The sequence below is a fragment of the Mesoplodon mirus genome (assembly GCF_964341445.2).
Source record: "Mesoplodon mirus genome assembly, chromosome: 8".
NCBI lineage: Eukaryota > Metazoa > Chordata > Mammalia > Artiodactyla > Ziphiidae > Mesoplodon > Mesoplodon mirus.
The window spans coordinates 105,359,762-105,378,459 of record NC_138984.1 but is presented as its reverse complement, the minus strand read 5'-3'; the positions used below and the strand labels follow the sequence as shown (position 1 = coordinate 105,378,459).

At 40.8% G+C, this 18,698-nt stretch overlaps 2 protein-coding genes across 4 annotated transcripts in view; one reads left to right on the top strand and one right to left on the bottom strand.

Moving 5' to 3' along the window:
• The window catches only part of STEAP3 (STEAP3 metalloreductase), a 102,238-nt gene that overhangs the window by 60,754 nt on the left and 22,786 nt on the right, over positions 1-18,698 (top strand). Inside the window, exon 5 of one of the 2 annotated variants that reach the window (XM_082630785.1) lies at positions 13,653-13,721. In XM_082630785.1, coding sequence (XP_082486911.1) covers positions 13,653-13,679 — 27 coding nt within the window. In that variant the 3' untranslated portion in view covers positions 13,680-13,721. Of the gene's footprint in view, positions 1-13,652; positions 13,782-18,698 lie in introns of those variants that run through there. The other variant, XM_082630784.1, reaches the window with a different exon arrangement.
• LOC309809566 (UPF0538 protein C2orf76 homolog) overlaps positions 11,503-18,698 on the bottom strand; it is a 97,171-nt gene continuing 89,975 nt past the window's right edge. The window contains exons 5-6 of one of the 2 annotated variants that reach the window (XR_014294872.1): positions 15,994-16,913; positions 11,503-11,891 (exon numbers count right to left, since the gene is read on the bottom strand). Coding sequence is in view for 1 of the 2 variants with exons in the window: in XM_082630794.1 (XP_082486920.1) it covers positions 16,837-16,913 (77 nt within the window). In the remaining variant the exon portion in view is untranslated. Of the gene's footprint in view, positions 11,892-15,993; positions 16,914-18,698 lie in introns of those variants that run through there. The other variant, XM_082630794.1, reaches the window with a different exon arrangement.

Sequence of the window (18,698 nt, the reverse complement as noted above, 5' to 3'; positions counted from 1 at the left end):
GACTAGAGTGGAAATAAATGAAATAGAGAATAGAAAAACGATAGAATCAACAAAACCAAAAAATTGGCTCTTTGAAAAGATCAACAAAATTGACAAACATAGACTGATCAAAAAAAAAAAAAACACAGAAGCCTTAAATTATTAAAATCACAAATGAAAGCAGGGACATTACTACTGATCTTACAGAAATAAAACAAATTATTAAGGGAATACTATGAGCAACTGTATGCCAACAAATGAGATAGCCATCTAGGACAAATTCCTAGAAAGTCACAAACTACTGACACCGAGTCAAGAAGAAACAAAATCTGAACAGACCTGTAACAAGTAAAAAGATTGAATTAGTAATCAGAACAACTTCCTACAAAAAAAAAAAAAAAAAGTCCCTGGAACTTCCCTGGTGGTCCAGTGGTTAAGAATCCACCTTCTGGGCTTCCCTGGTGGCGCAGTGGTTGAGAGTCCGCCTGCCGATGCAGGGGACGCGGGTTCGTGCCCCGGTCCGGGAAGATCCCACATGCCGCGGAGCGGCTGGGCCCGTGAGCCATGGCCGCTGAGCCTGCGCATCTGGAGCCTGTGCCCCACAATGGGAGACGCCGCAACAGTGAGAGGCCCGCGAACCGCAAAAAAAAACCAAACTTCTCCTCCTTTCCAGACCCTGTGTTTCATCTTACACTTGACCAAGTCTTTCATCGGCATCTTAATTTGGAAGCATCTACCAGCTGTGGTACATGCATTAAAGAGCTGAGTGGCATTGACAGCACTGGGACTGAAGTTAGACATCAACAGAGTCCCCAAAGCTGTGAAGAGACCCTGCTACCGCAAACCTACTCTCAGGCCCCACCCCTCGCACCACCTCAGCCCTCTGTCTGCCCAGAAAGTTTTCTTCTGAAAGCCAGACTGAAGCTAAACCGTGAAGAGAACCCACGGAGGCAATTCTGCACCACGGCAGATTGGATTTTAATTCTGTTCACTAACTTAAAGTGATGTTTTAAAGTTTTTCAAATAATTCAGAAAAAAAAACACAGGGTTTTTTGTAAACTATTCAGGGTTAATGGCATTGCCTAATCACGTGTGAGAACATCCAGCCTTCAGAAGGGAAGAGAGACACCACCTCCCTCGTGCAAAGTAACTCCTGTGTCCCTGAGGTGGGAGTCTTTGCTCCCAGAGCTGTGGGCACTGCTTTAAAGCTCGCAAAAAGAGAGCTTCCAAGGCCTTCCACCAAGTGGAATGTATGCACAAACATCACTGGTTTGGGAAGGAATTGGTTCAAGTCTCTCACCTCAGCCAAACAAAGGAAGTTGTATATAATGCAGTATACAGTAAGTCCCCTACATACGAACCTTCAAGTTGCAAACTTTCAAAGATGCGAAAGTGCGTTCGCTTGTCAAATCACGTAAGCTAGTTCACGTGTCTGGCGTACATTGTCACGTGCGTACAGCCTCTACAAGTGGCTGTGCTTTTGTGTACTTTACTGTACAGGACTGTATAGAGTACAGTAGTACAGTATCTTTATTTCAAGCCCAGGATGTCCTGAAGCAAGCGTAAAAGCAGCAGTGATGTAGCTGGTACTGCTAAGAAGCGCCAGGAATTGGAGGCCCAGAGAAAGGACGAAGAGAGACAAGAGGAAGAAGAAGTAACTGAAGAACCGAAGAGACTCACGATGCAGGAAATGGCACGGGGATTTTCTTTATTTGAGGAGGCACTGTTAGTTTTTGAGGCACAGGACCTGAATGTAGAACGGCACACGAAGTTTGCAGCAGCCATTCAGAATGCAATCCAGTGCTACCCTGTCATCTATGCCGAGAAAAAAAAGAGCTACTACCCAGACATCACTGGATTGTTTTTTCAAGAGGGTAGATAGAATTGAATCCAGCAAGGAACCAGAACCTGTGTCATCAGCGTCAGGTGTGAGTGACATTGCAGCTTGTCCTCCGTCTCCTACTGCTGACGACCCTTCAGCTCTACCATCTCCCACCTCCTCTCCCTCCTCCAGTCAGTAACTCTTCCTGCCTGTTCACTCGATGCCAGCCCCTGGATGCCAGCTGTCCTACTGCACTATTGTACTTTTCAAGGTACTGTACTGTAAGATTAAAAATGTTTTTATTTTTGGTGTTTGTTTTTTATGTATTATTTGTGTGAAAAGTGTTATAAACGTATTACAGTACGGTACTATACAGCCGATTGTGTTAGTTGGGTACCTAGGCTACCTTTGTTGGATTTAAGAACAAATTGGACTTAGGAACGTGCTCTCGGAATGGAACTCGTTCGCATGTGAGGGACTTGCTGTACTTGGAAGCTTTTAACAAAGCCCCTATTAAAACTTGCTTGCCACCTTTCAGTCCTTAGCTTTAAAAAATAATCCTCCTCAACAAATAAGTAGGAGCGTTTTCTGAAACGTTAACACATTATTGGTATTTGTGGTAGAAATAAACAAGATTATAAAGGTATAGCTGACTAAAAGTAAGGCATTGGCTTTGAAATAATTAGGCACTGGTTTCTGAAACCAATCAAAATTTTAGGCAGTAGAAACCACACAATCACTTTGTACATGAGTACAACATACCATTTACTGGTCGAAGGCTTTGACTTTCAGCTGATGGACTGCAGGGCCGACTCAGCAGGTGTACAAACCTCCCCACTAAGCACAGTCATTGACGGACGCCTCAGCCCTCTCTGCCCTGGTGGCTCTGAGGCCCAGCAGCCTCTGCTGACACCTGCTGGTGTCCATAGCAGAGTTTCCTCCTCCTGACCTGCTGCCTGGACTTCTGGTCTGTGTAGTGGATATTGGCTAAAACAGCAGGAAAGGTGTTATATTAGAGGAAGACCTGCTCTATAAGGTCTTCATATTAATGGCCAGGCATTAATCAGCACCAATAACGAAGCCCAGGCAGGTATCTAGAAAATTCAAATGGTAAAACCGGCTTTTGCAAGATTGCTCTTCCCAAAGATCATATTTGTTTGAAAAACATCCATATCCACCTCTGCGGAACCCATTCATTCTACCACCCCCGATCTCCTCCCCACTTTAAGCAAGTTATACCGAGAGAATAGAGAAAGGGCTGGCCTTATTCTTTTAAAAAGGGAATTTAAATTGTTCTGCTGTTGTTAATTAACTCAGTCCTAATTGGGAACAGTGTCAACCAGAAGAAAGGGGACATGCACACGAAACATTTGACAGGTAATGTGAGAAGGGTGAGCTGCATCCGAGGACCACGCTCCTCAGGAAAGGAAATGGGATGGGAAGATTTCTTGGAAAAAGAAAAATGAATTCTTCCCTGGGTCCAAGAACATTGCTGGGCTGTGTTGTTGGAACCAACAGGCCAAGCAGCAGGAAATAGCTGGCTTGTAAAGGCCTGGCTCTACTGCCCAACGTTTGATGCAGGATAATCTCATCTGTCTAGATTGTCCCTAATTGGGATGAATAGTCTCCTTTGTGAAAATAGCAACACAGTAGTTCTTCCCAAAATAGAGTATGTGTGTGCCAGGCACAGAGCTAGGCCATCTTACTGAAGCTCAGAGCAATCCTGTGCGGTTAGTGTTATCCCCATTTAACAGGACAAGAAACTGAGACCCGGAGAGGCCGAACCGCTTGCCCAAGATTACACCTCCACACCAGTGACAGTGTGTGTGTCCTTCCAACCCAGGGCTGTCTGACTTCAGAGCCAATGCTCTTTCCTCCTCATGCTTTCCTAAAGCAAACATTGAAAAGTAAATAATTCCAATGCAGGCAAAAGTGCACCGTTGGCCTTTTTCAATTTGTATAATTTTAAATGTCACCACAAGTTCACTTCTAAATCACTTTTAAAACAAGTAACTTTGTTTTAAGGCAAGCTGGGAATAAGTCCTGCTGTAACTTGTACAGTTGTAGAATTCGCTGTGCAGTTTTCTACGTGGCTTTCCAGGGACAGTTCAAACAGAAACAGATGACAATCTAGGACACTTATCTTGCCTATTGCGAATACCCACCACCGCATTTTTTTCCAGCTGGTAAAAAAGCCGTCACACGAGGTACACAATGGCCTCCAGGCACACACAGGGACTGCACAGCGAAGAGAGCTGTCAGCTGCATGCCTAGGCAGGTGTGGTAGCAACCAGCTTCAGACGAATAAACACCAACTGTAACAAGATTTTTAATCTCATTTCCTCAGCTGCATTTGAAGCATATATGCATTCAGGACTGCTGGCCGATTACCGCAGGGCCCAGTCCATATTAGTATACAAATCTAGATGACTGTCCTTCAAGTAAAAAAGCGTCTAGAATTTATCCGGTCTACTTTGCTCAGGGATGAGCTTCAAGAATCTATAAAGTTTTGCTTTAAGATTCAAATATAATCCTAAAGTCATTCTTTCACTCAAGAAATATTTGTGCTGGCCTATTAAGCGTCAGCACAATTCTACATACTGCAGATAGCCTGTCAGGAGACTGACTAGAAAAAGATTTTTTAAGAGTAGAGTTAGAGAGACAGGGAGTGCTGCAGGGGGCAGGCATTTGCTACTTTATACAGGGTGAGCAGGGAAGGCTTCTTTAATGGCATTTGAGCAGATATCTGACAAAAATGAGGGGGCAGCCCATAAAAATAACTGGGAGAAAAGGCATTGCAAGCAATGGGAAGAGCAAGTGCAAAGGCCCTGAGGTGTATGTTTGGCATGTATCAGGAAGAGAGCCAAGACCAAGGTGGCTATTGCAGAATGAGGGGAGATGTTAGATAAGGCCACAGAGGTGGCAGGGGCTGATCACTTAGTGCCTTGTAGGCCTCAGCAGGAAACTGGCTTTTTCTCTGAGGGTTTTAAGCTGAAGCATGATGGGATTTGACTTATGTTCTAGAAGAATCACTGTGACTGCTGGGTGGAGAATTGTAGTGGGGCAGGAGTGGGAGCAGGGAACCCAGTTAGATGGCTCCTGCCTCGGACCAGGTGGTCGTAGTGAAAAAGGCTACTCCTGTGAGACTGGACACTGGATATACCTTGAAGGTGGAACAAACAGGGCTGGCTGATGGACTGGATGTGGGGTATAAGAGGAAAAAGAGAGATGACTCCAAAGTTTTTGGCCCGAACACATGGACAACTAGAGTTCTTTCCTGTGCTGGGGAAGACTGAGGAGGGACCACGTTTGGGGAGAAAGCTCAGAAGCTTGGTTTCTCACATGTTAAAGTCTGAGATATCTATTAGTTGATGCCTATTAACCATCGTAATGGAGAGTAGCCTGTTAGATGTACACACGCAGGATTCATGGGCGAGATCTGGGCTGTTGTATCAAGTCAGGAGTCCACAGCATCTAGTAGTCATTTAAAGTTGTGAGATGCATGAGGTCATCGAGGGAGTACAGGAAGCTAAATGAAGACCGTGTTTGCAAGTAGGAGAGTGCCAAGTCAATCTCTGTGTCAAATGCTTCTGATAGGTTAAGTCATTTGAAGACAGAGAATCATATTCCTTTGGCAACAGGGAAACCATGGGTGATCCTGACCAGACCCATTTCAGCAGAATAATGCAGATGGAAGCCCAACTGGAGAGAGTTCAAGAGAAAAATGGGAAGAGAGAAAGCGGAAAAAAAGAGGGTATGTATAACCCTGTTAAGGAACTTTGCTGTCAAGGGAAAATGGGACCACTGCTGTGGGATGGTCAAGATGGGAGACGTCACAGCACGTCTACGTGCCGCTGGGAACGATCCAGTGGAGAGGGGAGGTGAGACGACACAGGAGAGGGAGAGGCTGACTGCTATGGTGGAGCTCGAGAGGCGGGATGGATGCACGAGTAGAGGACAGACTCAGAAAGGAGCACTGCTCATTCACCACCGTCACTGTGGTGGAACAGAAGCAAGCTATCTTGTGATGACCACTGTTTTCTCAGTGAAATAGGAAGCAAAGATAACAGCTCAGAGTTAGAAAGAGAGGAGGTGTTAGAACTGAGGGCCAAGGACAGAGGTGGAACCAGGGAAGTGTAAGAACTGCAGGGCAGCGTTAGCAACTCACTTGAGCTTAGCAGTCATGCACTAAAGCTTTGCCAGTCAGCATGTTCTTAGGCAGCCATGCAGCTATTCAGGGCAGGTGTGGAGAAGGCAGAGCATGGAATTAAACCTGGGGGCTTGGGGGTGGTAAGTGAGGGCCCTACAAAGGCATGATAATGGAGGACCAGAAAATCTCAATTAGGTTAGGGGAGGGGCAGTGAGAAGACAGTGGAGTCGACGATGGTGGAGTCTTGTGAGGTTGAAGGGCTGTGGGAGAGGGCACTAGAGGGAGAGAAAGGGGACGGAAGTAGGCAGTGGTTGATGAATGAGAGGCATGATGCCGAGACGAAGGTGTGGACGAGGATGTGGTTACTGATGATAACTATGGCTGAAGTGTGACTGTAGGAGCAGGTGGCTGAGACCGCTGAGCTGGCCAGTGACTGCGAGGCCCCTGGTACTGGAAGGCTTGCCTGTGCCAAATGAGGCCAGGAGTAGTATTGGCATGAGCCAGGAGCTGACCTGAGTTTGCAAGGAACAAGGGGAACTGGCACGGGCCCTACAACAAGGGAGTGGGGAGGCAGGCGATGTACAGTCTGATGGCATAAGGCACAAAAGTGGGGTTACGTGGAGGAGGAAGGGGCAATGATCAGGAAATTAAATGGGATTCTTGTATTTCACTAAATAGGACTGAACAACAAAAAGATTGAACATGACAGTCCTTGATCTTTCTGGCTCTCATTTCCCAAGAAGTGAGAAATGGGGGGAAGAAGCACCCACAATCTTATCCTTATCACTTGCCTGAGTCCTGTTAAAGAAGCAGAGCCTCTTGGGATAGGGAGGGTGGGAGGGAGGGAGACACAAGAGGGAAGAGATATGGGGACATATGTATATGTATAACTGATTCACTTTGTTATAAAGCAGAAACTAACACACCACTGTAAAGCAATTATACTCCAATAAAGATGTAAAAAAAAAAAGAAAAAAAGAAAATCAGCTGTAACCAATAATAAATTTTTTAAAAATTAAAAAACAAACAAAAAAAATCAGAGCCTCAAGCATACTCTGCTGACTCATGGACCACAGGAATATGATTATGGGGGGTGATATTTTTCCTGTGTATTGGACTTAATAGGAATGAGGCTAAAACCAAAGCCTTGAATCTCTAAGGCAACATTCCCAGCATTTTCCAAACGGTTTGCCTTCACGTATATTTCAGGAGTCGTAGGACATCACCTGGGACCTGAAATGGGCTTTCTCCATCTTAAATCTTGCTGCCTATGAATGATATTACTGAATACTCATGTGAAGAACCAGAAGCACAGAATAGAGTCGGGTCACTTTTCTCTAAAAACCCACATTGTAGAGCAGCATGACTCACATCCTGCATATTCCTTTTATTTTTATTTCTTAATTTTTATTGGAGTATAGCTGCTTTACAACATTGTGTTAGTTTCTGCTGTACAGCTAAGTGAATGTTATACATATACATATATTCACTCTTTTTTAAGATTTCCTTCCCAGTTAGGTCACCAGAGCACTGAGTTCCCTGTGCTATACAGTAGGTTCTCATTAGTTATCTATGCTATACATAGTAGTGTATATATGTCAATCCCAATCTCCCAATTCATCCCACCCCCTCTCCTCCCCTTAGTAACCATAACTTTGTTCTCTACCTCTGTGACTCTATTTCTGCTTTGCAAATAAGTTCATCTGTACCATTTTTCTAGATTCCACATATAAGTGATATTATGATTCTTGTTTTTCTCTTTCTTACTTCACTCTGTATGACAATCTCTAGGTCCATCCACGTGTCTGCAAAGGGCACTATTTTATTCCTTTTTATGGCTGAGTAACATTCCATTGTATATATGTACCACATCTTCTTTATCCATTCCTCTGCTGATGGACATTTAGGTTGCTTCCATGTCCTGGCTATTGTAAATAGAGCTGCAATGAACATTGGGGTGCAAGCATCTTTTTGAATTATGGTTTTCTCTGCATATATGCCTAGGAGTGGGATTTCTGGGTCACATGGTAGCTCTATTTTTCATTTTTTAAGGAACCTCCATACTGTTCTCCATAGTGGCTGTATCAATTTACATTCCCACCAACAGTGCAAGAGGGTTCCCTTTTCTCCGCACCGTCTCCAGCATTTATTGTTTGTAGATTTTTTTGATGATGGCCATTCTGACCAGTGTGAGGTGATACCTCATTGTAGTTTTGATTTGCATTTCTCTAATAATTAGTGATATTAAGCATCCTTTCATGTGTTTGTTGGCCATCTGTATGTCTTCTTTGGAGAAATGTCTATTTATGTCTTCTGCCCATTTTTTGATTGGGTTGGTGTTTTTTTTTTTTTGGTATTGAGCTGCATGAGCTGTTTGTATATTTTGGGATTAATCCCTTGTTGGTTGCTTCATTTGCACGTATCTTCTCCCATTCTGAGGGCTGTCTTCTCATTTTATGTTTTCCTTTGCTGTGCAAAAGCTTTTAAGTTAATTAGGTCCCATTTGCTTATTTTGATGTTTGTGGTAGGTTTGTCCTATATGGCCTTTATTATGTTGAGGTAGGTTCCCTCTATGCCCACTTTCTTGACATAGTCTTTATCATAAATGGGTGTCGAACTTCGTCAAAAGCTTTTTCTGCATCTATTGAGATGATCATACAGTTTTTATTCTTCAGTTTGTTAATGTGGTGTATTACATTGATTGATTTGCATATATTCAAGAATCCTTATATCCCTGGGATAAATCCCACTTGATCATGGTGTATGATCCTTTTAATGTATTGTTGGATTTGCTTTGCTAGTATTTTGTTGAGGATTTTTGCGTCTATGTTCATCAGTGATATTGCCCTGTAATTTTCTTTTTTCGTGACATCTTTGTCTGGTTTTTGTATCAGGGCAATGGTGGCCTTGCAGAACGAGTTTGGAAGTCTTCCTTCCTCTGTAATTCTTTGGAAGAGTTTCAGAAGGGTAGGTATTAACTCTTCTCTAAATGTTTGATAGAATTCACCTGTGAAATGATCTGGCCCTGGACTTCTGTTTGTTAGAAGATTTTTATTTTTTTATTGATTAAAAAAATTTTTTTTGGCTGCATTGGGTCTTCGTTGCTGCACGCGGGATTGCTCTAGTTGCGGTGAGTCGGGGCTACTCTTCACTGCTGTGCACAGGCTTTCTCATTGCAGTGGATTCTCTTGCCGTGGAGCACGGGCTCTATGCACGTGGGCTTCAGTAGTTGCAGCACAGGCTCAGTAGTTGTGGTGCATGGGCTCTAGGGTACATGGCCTTCAGTAGTGTGGCATGTGGACTCAGTAGTTGTGGCACATGGCCTTAGTTGCTCAGTGGCATGTGGGATCTTCCTGGACCAGGGATTGAACCCATGTCCCCTGCATTGGCAGGCAGATTCTTAACCTCCCTGCACCACCAGGGAGGTCTCTGTTGGAAGATTTTTAATCACAGTTTCAATTTCAGTACTTGTGACTGAGCTGTTCATATTTTCTATTTCTTCCTGGCTCAGTCTTGGAAGGTTGCATCTTTCAAAGAATTTGTCCATTTCTTCTAGGTTGTCCACTTTATTGGTGTAAAGTTGCTTGTAGTAATCTCTTATGATTCTTTGCATTTCTGTGGTGTCCATTGTAACTTCTCCTTTTTCATTTCTAATTTTATTGATTTGAATCCTCTCCCTTTTTTTCTTGATGAGTCTGGCTAAAGGTTTATCAATTTTGTTTTATCTTCTCAAAGAACCAGCTTTTAGTTTCATTGATCTTTGCTATTTTCTTCATCTCTATTTCATTTATTTCTGCTCTTTTACAATTTCTTTCCTTCTACTAGCTTTGGGCTTTGGTGGTTCTTCTCTCTCTAGTTACTTTAGGTGTAAGGATAGGTTGTTTGAGATTTTTCTTGTTTCTTGAGGTAGGATTGTATTGCTATAAACTTTGCTCTTAGAACTGCTTTTGCTGTGTCCCATAGGTTTTGGATTGTTGTGTTTTCATTGTCACTTTTCTCTAGGTATTGCTTAATTTCCTCTTTGATTTTTTTCAGTGATCCATTGATTATTTAGTAACATATTGTTTAGCCTCCATGTCTTTGTGTTTTTACAGTTTTTTTCCTGTAATTGATTTCTAATCTCGTAGCGTTGTGGTTGGAAAAGATGCTTGATGTGATTTCAATTTTCTTAAATTTACCTAGGCTTGATTTGTGACCCAAGTTGTGATCTATTTTGGAGAATGCTCCATGTGCACTGGAGAAGAAAGTGTATTCTGCTGCTTTTGGATGGAATGTCCGTTAAGTATCAATTAAGTCTATCTGGTCTAATGTGTTATTTAAGGCTTGTGTTCCCTTATTAATTTTCTGCCTGGATGATCTATCCACTGGTGTAAGTGGGGTGTTAAAGCCCCCACTATTATTGTGTTACTGTCGATTTCCCCTTTTATGGCTTAACATTTACCTTGTATATTGAGATGCACCTATGTTGGGTGCATATATATTTACAATTGTTATGTTTTCTTCTTGGATTGATCCATTGATCATCATGTAGTGTGCTTGTCTCTTGGAACAGTCTTTAAAGTTTTTTTTTTTTTTGTCTGATATGAGTATTGCTACTCCAGCTTTCTTTTGATTTCCATTTGTGTGGAATATCTTTTTCCATCCCCTCACTCTTAGTCTGTATGTGTCCCTAGGTCTGAAGTGGTCTCTTGTAGACAGCATATACACGGGTCTTGTTTTTGTATCCATTCAGCCAGTCTGTGTCTGCTGGTTGGAGCATTTAATCCATTTACATTTAAGGTAACTATCGATATGTATGTTCCTACTGCCACTTTCTTAATTGTTTTGGGTTTGTTTTTTTTTTAAGATTTTTTAATGTGGACAATTTTTAAAGTCTTTATTGAACTTCTTACAGTATTGCTTCCATTTTATGTTTTTTGGACACAAGGCATGGGGGATACTAGCTCCCCAACCAGGGACTGAACCCACCCCCTGCATTGGAAGGTGAAGTCTTAACCACTGGACTGCTACAGAGAAGTCCCTGTTTTGGGTTTGTTTTTATAGGTCTTTTTCTTCTCTTGTGTTTCCCGCCTAGAGAAGTTCCTTTAAAAGGAACTATGCCAACCAGGGATCAAACCTGTGCCCCTGGCAGTGGGAGCGCAGAGTCTCAACCACTGGACCACCAGGGAAGCCCCGTATGTTTCTTTTAAATCATTATACATTATATGATCCTCTAACAACCAAAAAATGAGTCTCCAAAGGCCATTGTCCAAAATCAGTGTTAGTATTATAACCCAAAATGCACACCTGGGGATGGGGGAACTGGTCTCAGGTCCGATTCATTGAATAAACACACCTCCTTTGATGGAGGGAAATGACAAAAGCCGTGCTCTCCTCCACCACGTCCTCACTTCCCATAAATACTGGAGGTGCAGAGGGAAAAGGTCGATAGTGACCATGAGCTTCATGCTGGGGGTTCAACATGAGAGATGGGTACTTTCCAGGGCCACAGACACCCAAGACCCCCCCACCCCTCACGACAGTGGAGTTCAAAATGTTCACCTCAAACCAAGTAAGAAACTATGCCACGTACTTCAGTTACCTTTGCTAATCTGATTAACCATGAGAGTGTTTTAAGGGTCAAATGAAGGGAAGCAAGCTGTAACCAATCATCAGAGCCCCTCCCCCAACACACATGTGCCCACACAGCGAAGAAAAGAGGACCAGAGTCTGGATCCTTGGACACCGTCATACTTGGACTTCTCTGTGCTCTAGAGATGTAGCTCAGCAACCTCAGGCTCCTCCAGCCCCTGCCGCCACATGCAGGAAGTGGGAAAGCCTCACTCTCCCCTCGCCTCCCCTCCTCAGCAGTGAGCAGCAGTTTTCCCAAGGGGCCCAGGCCAGGCCATCTCTCTGAGTGTCCCGCACAGGCAGGAGCGTCACCACCTCTCCTGCATGCATCTGGAACAGGCAGAAAGAGAAGGGAATGAGACACCTTTGCTGTGGCCAAAAGCTCCTCAGATTCCCATAAAACTAGGTGATTATTAAGTGGGGCTAGGGCCTGTATGTTCCTTTGGCACAAGAAGAGAAAGTAAGTTCAACTGAGAATGGCAAAATGCTTGGAGAAGGGGTGAAAATCAACAAAAATTGGACACAGTCTCTTGGTCCATGGTTGACAACCTTCATACCACGTTTCTCCAAGTGCCCGACACCCCTTGTTTTCAGTGAGTGGCAGAACGTTCTTTGATTTTCTAGATTTTAGGCCTTGGGCAAGTGGCTTAATATCTGAGAGCATCAGGGGTTTTGGCTCCAAATTGAAGTTGATGCTGCTGCACTTCTCATAATGAGTATCGTAAGACATTTGACGAGCACTTACCTCATGCCAGGCCCTGCCTACTAAGTCCCATGTAGGCGGTGTCTCACTTGATCCCCAAGACTCTGTGAGGTGGGCATCATCATCTCCACTTCACAGATGGGGCTACTCACACCTCTACCCAACTCGAGGACTTGAATAATGGATAAAACACATGCAGTACCTGGTATACAATGATGATTCAAAGAGAAAATGAGACTTCTATATATAAGAGAATGATATTTTAAAATAATCAAATGATAATGCTTTAAAATGTACATTTAAATAATGATATGTGCACACACAAAAAAACCTCCTAAAGTATAAACACCAAGTTATGCAAAAAAGTGACCTTTGAAGGGGAGATTTACTTTTTACCTGAGTTGTTTTTAACAAGCAAATATTACTTGTATAACTTAAAACACACTCAAAAGATCAGACACATTAAAAAAATACATAGAAAAAATAACCTAGATGGAATATGCCAAAATATGAATGGCAATTGCCTGATTGGTTTTTTTCCTGCTTCTTTTAATTTCTACACATGCATTAGTTTTTACTAATTCTTAACACAAATACATTCTCCTTAAATATACAGATACAGGCTTTTACCACCTTCACCTCCCAATTCTAGGCCCCTCCCCAGAGGTAATTGATGTTATCAATTTAGTGTATATTCTTTTGTGTATATGTATATATGTGTATACAATGTGTATATTCATATACACACACATATTACATATACACATTTTATATATATTATCATTTTGTGCCTTTTTTAAACAAACGACATCAGTTTATGAGTCTCTGCAATTTTATCCATTAAGATGTCTCAAAGATTGTCCCATGTCAGTAAGTAATATGAATGTCCCCCATTGTTTTAGATTAAGTAGTAACCCAGAGTATAGATATATCAAACGTCATTTAGATACTCTCTACTGACAGCAGTTAGGTTGTTTACAGTGCTTTTCTACTATAAATAATACTGCTGTGAATTCCCTTATAAATGCCTCCTCCTGCAGGCATGAGAGGGTTTCTTTGGGACAAATTTTAAGAAGTGGAACTGCAGGGTCAATAGAAGACATACATTTGTTATTTCAATAGACAGCACATCAAATTGCTTGACCAAGTGACTGCACATGACTTTATACTCCCACTGGCAGTGTAGGCACACATCACTGCCAATACTTGTTATCAAACCCTTTACTTTTTGCCATCTTGATGAATGGAAATGATACTCTGTTGTTGTTTTAATTTCCTTGAATAACAGGATGTGCATCTTTTCACATTTTTATAGGCCATATATGTTCCCTTTTTATATATATATATAAATTTCTTCTTTACAAAGTGTGTCCATTTTTCTGTTGCAGGTTCGTCCTTTTCTCACTGACTTGTAAGAGTTCTTCATATATTCTGGAAACGAATCCTCTGTCTACCTTGTAAGTGCAAGTAGTTTTTCCCAGTCTTTACTGGCCTTTCAACCCGTTTATAATTTTTCTGGGGGGAGGGGGAATCTAGTTTCTCATATAGATACATCAAACTCAGCAAATTATGGCACTTACACATTTTGTGTTTTAAGAAGGCCATCTCTACCCCCAAGGTCATAAAAATAATCCATTTTTTTCCCTAATAAATTCATCATCTTGTTTTTCATGCTTATTTAATCCATCTGAAATTTTAGTGAATGGTAGGAGGTAGGGTCCTTAATCATTTTTTTAATGCCTAGGCAGGGGATAAATATCCATCTTTCTTCACTGATTACAAATACTACCTTTCTTATATACTAAGTTTCCATATACAGCAGTCAGTTTCTATTCATTGATTTTTTGGTCTACTTCTGTATCACAACCAAGATGTTTTAATTACTACAGCTTTAAAATATATTTTGACATCTGCTGGCAATCCTCCCTCCTTTTTGTTTTTCCAAATTGATCTTGGCTATTCTTATACATTTGCTTTTCCAAATGAACCTTAAAATCAGTTTGTCAAATCCCAGTAAAAATCCTGGGATTTTGATTGAGGTTGCACTGAAGTACAGATTAGGTATAGATCAGCATCTTTACTACATCAAAGCTTCCATCTATGAACATGCAGTATCTCTCTATTTAGGTCTTTTATATCCTCTAGTTAATATTTTATAGCTTTTGTGCACATTTTAAGTTCATTATCAGGCACTCATAAAGTCTCTTATTAGTTCTTATAACTTGTCAGTTGATTCTCTTGCAATCATATTGTCTGCAAATGAATGTGTAGTCTCCTTTCCAATGTCTGTGGTTCTCACTATTTTTCTTTTCTTATTGCACTGGCTACAATGAGACAGAACAATTATGAATAGTACTGGTAACAGTGTCCTCCCTGTCCCATTCATCTAATAGGTTTGCTTAAGCACTTCTCCATTGGTAGGTTTTCTGTGGGTAACCTTCACCAGGTTAAGGGGATTCTGTTCTATTCTATTTCTATTCACGCATGGGGTTGCCCATCATCAGATGCTTTTTTGGGGGCCACACTGAGATAGCACGATTTCTTTCTTCTTTATGTCTTTTGAGAATTATGTACATTGATAAGTTTTCTATGTTTTGAACCAATCTTTCACTCTTGGTTAAAAGCCCTTTTTAGTCGTAATGTATTTTAGTTTCTGATTTTTACATCTGTGTTGACAAGTGAAAAAAGCCTATATGTAACTTTCTAATAAGGAAAGTAAATACACACTGAAACAAAGGATTAGACATATGTACCTATTTTTGCATTATTTGTTGAAAAGAAAACATACAGGTAAAGGTATGCTTCATTTTTCTTACAAAAGGAACAGAGTGTGTGTACATTGCATGTCTGCAAACTCCTCCAATGGGGTATGTTCTCACCTGTTCCTCGCCTTTTACTGAATTCCCTATGGGGGTTGACGCTGTCACCATCAATCCAGTCACTTGCTCCAGGAAGAATCACTGAAGTCTCCACTCCTCCTCCTACACCTTCCACACCAGCCATTCACCGAGTCCCAAAGATCCTCATACCTCATACCTCTCCTGGGAGGCCACGGGACGAAACAGGCAAGGTCAGGAATTTAAGAAAGACCTGGCTCCACTCCCAGTGCGAATGACCGCATTGCCTTGGGTAAGTTACCGTACCTCTCTGGGCCCCAATTTCCTCAGCCATAGATAGATAAGATACTATCAAGACTAGAGAGTTGTGGTAAAACATTAAGTAACACATGTTGGTACCTAACCCAATGCCTGCTGTCTAATGCATGACCAGATGTTAGCACTACGTCAACAAGGTCTCCTCTTCTCCATTCCCCTCTGTCCAGTCCCAGGTGAGTCCTTCCAATCTTCCTCCGGTCTACGACAACTGTCCTCTAGTCTTTCTGCCATCTGGACATTGCTGCCAAAGCTTACGTTCTACAATACAAATCTAGTCATGTAATTTATCTGCTTAAATCTTCTCACTGGCTCCCAACTACCTACTAGATAAAGTTTCCAACTCCTCAGCATAGCTTGTAAGGCCGAGCTCAACACACCTTCTGCCCTATCTTCCCCTACTCCAAGTGCTTTGTCTTGAAACAAAGCAACGCATCTTCTGGTTATGTTAACCAGACTTTCAAGTTTGATTTTTTCAGCAGAATAGGTTTTCTTAGATTAGCCTATACCACAATGAAACCAATTTGCCCTTCTAGCGGTTTTAAGGCTTTAAGGAGTAATTCTAGAGCCAACTAACCTCTCTCAGAGTTCCGATTAGATGCATACTGGCTGAAAGTCCCCCTTGAATTCACTACTCTTCGGGTGCTGCTAGTCCGTCATTAAAGTATTATGTTATTTTGAAAGAATGTATCATCCATGACTTAGACTTGTTCTCAATGAACAATTTTCTTCCAGAAGTGCAATCATCCTGCTATCTTCTCTCTCCAAATAAATGAGTTTGATTCTATTATAGTTTGCTCCTGAAGTCAGGAAACACAGCTCAGAAAAAAACATTTCAGCAATGTTATTTGTGTGGACTTAATACGAAAAGAAAGAAAAGCCCTCTAACATCAGAAAACCTCCCTAAAATATACCCAATTCAATTTCATGTGTGGTGGTGTGTAACATGGTAAGTGAAAAGATGGCATTCATGGTCATAAGAGACTCTTACAATCCCTGCTAGCCAAAGATAGTAACAGGAGTCTAATTAGAAAATATGGAGAAAACACAAAATAAACAGAATGACCTTTAAGTCTTATAATCTTTTTAAAGAACCCAACATGCAAGTCACCAAAATGACCTCTAATTTCATAAAAACAAATTATAACTAAAGAACCAACACTCCATGGTGATTTTTGAATAACTATTTCTTTCACTTAAAAAAAATCGCATGTCCAAAAAATCCCCATAAATAAATATATTATTTTACAACAAGAAAGAAAAAAATAAGACCTGCAGAAAAGAGAACACACCACAGATTTTACCTCAAATGGCAGAGCTTGGGATTAATTTTTTTAAGTTTATTTGTCAATTAAAAAAACTCACTAGTGGAATAAAGAACTTAATATTAAGTATGCAAAAAGGAAGCCCTGTGAAGTTTTCACCAGGATGAAAGGGGATTAGCTTTGTAGTTCTTATAGTCCTCTTCACAGAAGAATGCAATTTCAGTTTCATTGGCTGAAAAAAAAGAAAAACAGAAAATGGGAAAAAAAATTGAATGTAAAACTAGATTTTAAACAAGTATGGAAATCCATTTCTTTGATTCAGTGCTTTAGTTGCCTAAAGTGAGAAAGGTGAGTTACTTGTTTGGTTTCACATTTCACAAAATCAACAAGCAGTATAAGTTGTAGTTATAAGACTCCAGAATTCAACTGATTTAAAAGAAAAATAACCAAAAACATTAAAAACAAGAATTAACACATGAATCTGGTTTTCAGGAAATCATAAAATTGCTCATTTATACTCCGCTTAACAAGTCCTAGAAATAATAAGCCTTTATTTTTTTCAAATTTGCTACTCAGTTACTGAAGAAGGAGGAAAACACTTTTTCCCCCCTCTGAAATTGGCCTGTAGGTATAATAATTTAATACTTAGAGGATCAGTAGAATATTTTACAGATCACTTTACATTCTCCCTCATGACCCATCAAAATATGTGTCTGAAGAAGTTAATATTTTGCCTGCTTATGATTAATTCATGAGGCTTCAACAATATGCAAAGTGAAAGACACAAATTGGCTTCTACCGCAATACCTTCAAATACCTCTAATTATTCACAGGGGATATGGCACAGCTAAAGGACCCACAAAGGTTCAGAGCAGTCACAATTCTTTCAACTTAACAGGTCAAGGACTCTGTCTTCTAAAACAATAAGTCAGCAACATTATTAATTCAGACTGGAGACAAACCTGATGGAAAGCCTTCCAATTATTAAACATGCGATTCTTTAAGGCGTCACGCCAACAAGTTCCACATTTGTTTTTTAAATTAAACCAGAAGTTAATACAGTCTGCTTAGCTTTTACAGAAAGAGCAAAAGGGCCTTCAGAATCTTGACAAGAAAACAGACAAGATTATTTGTAAGGAATACTGATCACACAATTAACATATCCTCCTAAAACTGACAAGTAAAACTCTTCAAGCTAAATAAATAGGATAATAAGGAAGGATGCCAAGGATTACCACTGGTCTCCTAGTTTACAGCTCTCATCTCATTAGAATTTATCACAGAAGAACGAAATTAAAGAACTTAGCATGACATTTCATTAAAAATGTTTTTTGCTGGTTTTAAGAATACCAAATTTAATGTTTCTCAAACCTAAATTACCATGTTCTTTACAGAAAATACAGAAATACTGAAAGAGGAAAATAAAATCACCCATAGTCTCAGATCCTCATTCCAGTCCTACTGTATCTTCAAGATTAGATGAAGATTAATCTTGATAAAAATCAGATTACAAGCTCTTGTCACAATAAGCCTGGATGTGCGTGGAGGGTGTAGGGGATGGGGAGACACAGAAGAAATAAGCTGGGAATCAATGAGAGGGGCTGTAAACAAATGCACCCTGGGCAAACAGTAAGTTAATGTGCAGTGAAATTTTACAAGAAAATAGCATTTAAAAGAATGGCTAAGAGCTCTACACTTGGAATCAAGGGGCTTCAAAAAATTCAGCATTCAAAGAGAAGATATTTTGAGATCTATCCTTCATATAAAAAGCTCCTGGGGTTTCCTTGTTTAAAGAGAAGCAAGCCCAAAGGTACACTACATAATTTGCAAGTGATTCTAATATCCTCCTCCTAATGGAGAATGAGTAAAAGCCCCCTGTTCTTAATAATCACAATGCAAGGTTTCATCCATGATGTGCTATTTACATACAGAACTTTACATCGTGCTTTGCCCACACAGCACTTTGCTCAATACACACTAACTGTCATTACAATTTTACTTACTGCAGTTGACATTT